We start from the raw sequence: 5,467 nt of genomic DNA on the forward strand, positions 1-5,467 counted from the left end.
GAAGAGCGTGCCGTCTAAGGAGGCCGCCTGGATTCCTGGGAGCCGATGAGCAGGAAACGACTGTGTCCTGTCTGGGTAAGAAACGTCCCAGGAACAGGAGGCCCGGGAGCCCTAACCAGCCCGTTTCTGTCCCCCTTCCAAGTGCTAAAAGGCCCGTGTGCGTGTGTGTGTGCACCTGTTGTGAACGTGTGCACATTAAACACACATTATAGGCCAAGGGCGTGTCGTGAAATAGCTGTTATCGGCCACTTCGCCCCAGCCCAGCCACCCGCCGAGGCTCGGGCCCATTTCCCACCATCCCAGCTGTCCCGTCCTGTGTCACAGCCCCTCCTCAGGCTCTGCTAGTCCTTGGCCTGCAGTCCTACACACTGAAGCCCTTCTCGTCCGCGCCGAGTGCACACTTCCCAGAGCCAGTGCACGCTGTGCTTCCTCTCGTCATGGCAGCACACCCGCACGCTTGTCCCAGGACCGCCGCAGGAGCCACAAAGGTGCTCTCACACCGGCCCTGGGGGCTAAGGTCTGACTACCCGCCCTGAAGTTTCCATGTGTCTTGCTGATCACAACTTGCATTTTTAATAGGCACCTTTTTTTCTTAAAATAATTATATGTTTTTTACAATTTTAAGTTCTATCAAATAGGGTAATATGAAATCTACGCAGGTTTTTCGTAACAGGCGTTTCCCATAAACTTGTTGAAGACTCCCTGCACCTCCCTGGTACTCTGCCCAGGACACCTGCTAAGCAGGGACGCTGGATTCAAAAGTCCTTGCGCAGAACTTTGAAGGTTCTCCTCCTTGCCTTTGGCGTCCTGAGCCTCACGAGGCGCTGCTTTTCCTCTCGGACGTCGGCCCTTCCACACGGAGAGCCTGGGGCAACCTCTGCCTTCCCGTGCTGCGCACACACGCGCTCTCCACAGGCCCTTCTGGTGCCACACGCCTGCCCAGGCTCTCTGCCACTGTGCCTCCCCCATGCTCTTCCTCGAGGAACCCCAGTCCATCCGCGGGCTCCTCCTCTCTCGTCTCCCCCCACCCGCCATCCACTTCCCGCTTGACCTCACCCCCACATCTCCCACTGCCCAGCCATGCTCTGCTCCGGCGCCTGGCACTCACGCTCGCTTCCTTACTGTGTGGTCCCTGCTCTTCACGGGTCTGCCGTGACGCTCCTCCTTCTGGGCACCTGAAAGCCCTTCCTGCCCCGACTCTGAGTTAGGTCTATTTCCCATGTGTGTATGTGTGCGTGTGCATGTGTTAGTACATGTGTCTCTGTGTATGTGTGCACATGTGTGCTTATGTTTCTGTGTTGTGTGTTTGTGTGTGCTGTGTCTGTGTCTGTGTATCTGTGTCTACAGGTGTTTTCATGTGTACCTGTATGTGTGCATGTAAGCATGTGTGTTTGTGTGTGTGCTTATGTGTCCACATGTTGTGTGCTGTATGTCTGTGTTGTGTGTTTGTGTGTGCTGTGTGTTTGTGTGTATCTGTGTCTATGGGTGTTTGCATGTGTACCTGTATTATGCATGTATGTGTGTGTGATTACGTGTCCACATGTTGTATGCTGTGTGTGTCTGTGTTTCAAGCGTGCCCAAGTCGCCCTGTCCCTGGGAGGCGGTCCTGAGTCTGTGCCCGCGGTCTGCTCATACTCAAGGAGGAGAAAGCCTGGCAGCGGCCGGTGTATGTGGCGGGACCTGGGCTGGGACGTGGGCTTCACTCGGGCAGCTGGGACTGGATGGGGGCCCGACTCACTGAGAGATCAGGCGTGAGTATCCGAGGTCCCTCCTAGTGGTGCTGGCCCCCTTCACTCCAGAGGCCCCTGGGGTGTGGCCAGCAGGACAACCAGGTGGCCAGGTGGCCAGGTGGCCCGGACCCCACGCTTCACAGGCATCGTGCTCTGAAGTGCATCTGTGAGTCCCCACCTCGTGTCACCGCCTACTCCCAAGATGGCCAGAAGCCGTCCCAGGACTGGGCAGCAACGCTGTCCAGGTCAGCGCCCAGGTCCGGCCTGAGCTGGCACTGTCCCCTCCTTGGTGCAGGGGCGGGCCAGGTGGCCCAGTGACCTCCAGGACGCACACTCGGGGCCCAGTGTCAGGGCTCAGCCTCAGGAGGGCAGCCTGGGTGGACCTTGCAGGGTTTCTGTCGCGAGGTCACAGGAGACCAGACACCAGAACAGGTTCACTGGAGGAAGGCCCACAGGGCCGTGTCTGCCAGTCAGAACTCGGGCGACCTGGCTGCGTCTGCCCAGAGGCTGACCCTTCCTTAACCTCTTCCCTCCCTCTGCTCCCCTCACTCCCTGAGCCTCGCCGTCTCTTTCCCCTCCTGCCTCCCTGGTTGGGGAGACAGGGCGAGTGGACTCAGCGCTCCACGTGGACGGTACATGGATGGACGGGTGGACGCTACGGCCAGCCCCACCCTCTGCAGGTCTGCTGCCCCCACAGCCTGGACCTGCAGAAGGCCCCGGGCTGAGCCTCCCGCCCCACCGCCCGGCAGCACTGCCTCCCGGGTAGTCTGGTGCCGGCCGGCTCCCCTCTCCACGCCCGCCCCGTGGTCTCTAACACCCAGTTCTTTGGGACTGAGTGGAGGGACTGGGGGGCAAATGAACCTTCTGTCCCTCATATTTAAAACAGCAAGGTGTTCGTCCTTTGAAGTAGCTTAGATCGAAGACTTTTCCTAATTCGGTGGTCAATTTTTTAATTTTAAAAATATAAACGGGGACGTCTCCGTGGACACTGTACGGCTGATCTCAGCTTGACTCCCAGACCCACTGGCTTGAGGAAAACACCAAGTGTGTGTGTGTCTGCCCAAAATCCTGAAAGGAGGGAGAAGCGGGAGAGGAGACAGGGTTGTGGTGTGGCCATCCCTGTGTGCTTTCTCCCCTCCCGCTCTCTCCGTCTCTCAGGGAGCCCTTACACGCGCTGGGCCAGGCTGGACCTCAGTGGTTAGAGGGGCTGGATCCCACACGGCCAGCTGGGGTTCGAACCCAGCCCAGTGGCCCAGAAACACTCCCGGTGCAGTGCAGCGTCCCCAGCTCCTGAGAGAACGGAGGGCAGGGGCTGCAGCAAGCCAGTCCCGGGGCTGGTGCTCTCTGTCCGGCAAGTGTCCATGCCCTACAGCAGTTTTTAAGAACCTTTTTAAATAATAAGATATTTGGGAGAAAATACTGCTTCACTTAATGCGAAAGAATGTCCTTTAACAACGACTCGCGGCCGGCCCCGTAGCCTCATTGCTGAGGGAGCTGGGTCCCACAGGGCTGGCTGTCTGCCTCACGTCCTGGGCCCCGCGGCTTGAGAACCACGCCACGCACATGTGAGTGCCTGCCCACGTCCCGACGAGGCGGAGAAGTAGAGGACAAGGGACCGTGGCGTCGGGCACGCGAGGCCCTGTGCAGGCACTGCCCTCCCGCACCCCCTGGAGAGAGTCCAAATCAATGAAGGCCTGCCCGAGGAAGCTCGGTGTAACCGTGTACCCATACGTGCCGGCAGCAACTGAATACAGGCCTTGGCACCCTGCTTCAGAGCGTCCACCCAAGGCTACAGCTGGGTGTGTGTCCCCTGCAGCTCGGAGGTGTCGCCTCTGAGACGTGGCGACCAGGAAGGTCAGGCCCTGTACCGTGGCCTCTGGGAGGACAGCGCTCCACCTGCAGTAACTGCCTCCCAGCAGACACCGCGGCCTAAACGCGCTCACGTGCCACCACTCTGACACCTTTCACGTCTCCACCGAGGCCCTGCTCTCCCTCGCCCCACTTGCCCCTGAAACATCCAGACCTCTGCCCGGATTGGAAGGGCTCTGCCCCCCAGCCGTCCCCAGGCACTGGACACCTGCTCTTGCTGCTCTGAAAGGTCCAGCCGTGCTTGTCGTCCACGTCAGTCACGACACAGCAGTGCCAGAATTCGGCCTGGTGGTTATGGCTACTATTTTCTTCTTTGGGCTCCTCTGCTCCTTATTTACTTCCTACCCCCTCCAAATGAATTATTCCCGTAACAAAAAAAAAAAAAAAATCTCAAAATGGGGGCTAGGAAAGGAGTCTGCAGGCGGCCTGAGCTCCCGGCCAGAGGACAATAACTCCCCTTGGCCAGCTCTGAGCTCCCCATGAGCAGATCCGCGAGGTGAGCAGGAGCCCACCCCTCCCAGGCCACTCCTGGACCCTCACCAGCGCGAGCAGCGTATGGCTCTTGCCCCACTTGGACAGGTAAACGCAGGCCCAGAGGCGCCCAGGATGCTTCTCAAGGGAGCACAGCTAGCAGTGTGCTGGAACCGGGGCTCAGGCCGGTCTGACCGGAAACCAGTGACCTGGGCCTCAGCCAGGACCCGGGTCCTGGCCCTGACTCTGTCTCCACCACTGCCCCGACGGCCTTGGCAGAGTCTCCCCCGTCTGACCCCGTGCATCTGTGCGGTGCGGACTGCCCTGTGGTGGCGGGGCTCCTGCCCTCTGCCCAAGGGGCAGGGCCAGCAGGCCCAGGGCAGAGGGGAGCCCAGCGGCCTCAGGGACGAGAGCAGGCGCCTGCCGGGCCCACCTTGAACTCCTCGCGGATGCGCCCCTCCAGGGCTTTGGTGGCCCCGCGGTCTTCTGCCTCCAGCCTCCACTTGTGGGCCAGGATCCGGGCTTTCTCCTGGGCCAGCGCCTCCCGGAACTTCCTGGTGATCTCCGCCTCCGTCCGCGTCCTCCCAGGGCACCAGCAGGTGTGGGCGCGGGTGGGAACAGAGGGAGCCTGAGGTAAGGCAGTGCGCGGGCCTCCCTGGCTACCAGGATGGCAGCGCAGGTCGCCAAGGCTCCGCCCCGCCAAAGTGGGAGAAACGCAGGGCTGTTCTGGAAGCAGGAAACCGGATTCGGAAGCTGTGTCGAACGCAGGCGTATGGGCGTGCGTGTGAGATGCCCCCCGGAGGGTGTCTGCAATAGCGGACAGCCCAGAGGACTGCACAGGGCCCCTAAGTGGGTCTTCGGGTTCCAGAACACGACGTGGTGGTAAACACAGCATCGCAGGTCTGTGTGGGCCGTAGGCCAAGGTGTGAATAAAATCACGCCAGCGCAGGTGCCCGGTCTCTTTAAAAATGGCGGGAGTGCTGGGGTCAACTCCACGTGGATTTCACGTTGGTGAGAAGATGTTGGGGATGGAGAGAGAAGCCTGACTCCACGCCTCACTGTCGGTGCAGTGTGAGGAACGCGGGTGGCAGAGAGAGGGACAACCTGGTCACTCCTGCCCCGTCCCCCACAAGCACTGTCTCCATGAACACGTCGGGGTCTCCATATACCCGCACCACGGACGTGAAAGCGAGGCCCCAGACAGGCAGCTTCTAACTGGCAGAACCAAGATTCGAACCCACAGGGTTAGCTGACACCAGGCTCTGGCTCTCTGGTCATGATCCCAGCAGCCGCCAGGCACAGCCAGCACCCTGGCACCCCCACCCCAGCGGCCCCACAGCTGGACCCCCAAGGCCCCGCCACGCCAGCCTCACCAGAGCTCCTGGGCCTCCCCCCGG

The 5,467-nt window shown here is 60.7% G+C and overlaps 1 protein-coding gene across 1 annotated transcript in view; it reads right to left on the bottom strand.

Moving 5' to 3' along the window:
* The window catches only part of SH2D4B (SH2 domain containing 4B), a 37,736-nt gene that overhangs the window by 13,383 nt on the left and 18,886 nt on the right, over window positions 1-5,467 (bottom strand). The window contains exon 3 of the mRNA XM_006163727.2: window positions 4,504-4,651. Coding sequence (XP_006163789.1) covers window positions 4,504-4,651 — 148 coding nt within the window. The remainder of the gene's footprint in view (window positions 1-4,503; window positions 4,652-5,467) is intronic.

Source organism: Tupaia chinensis, unplaced genomic scaffold, assembly GCF_000334495.1.
Source record: "Tupaia chinensis unplaced genomic scaffold, TupChi_1.0 Scaffold142854_1, whole genome shotgun sequence".
Lineage (NCBI taxonomy): Eukaryota > Metazoa > Chordata > Mammalia > Scandentia > Tupaiidae > Tupaia > Tupaia belangeri.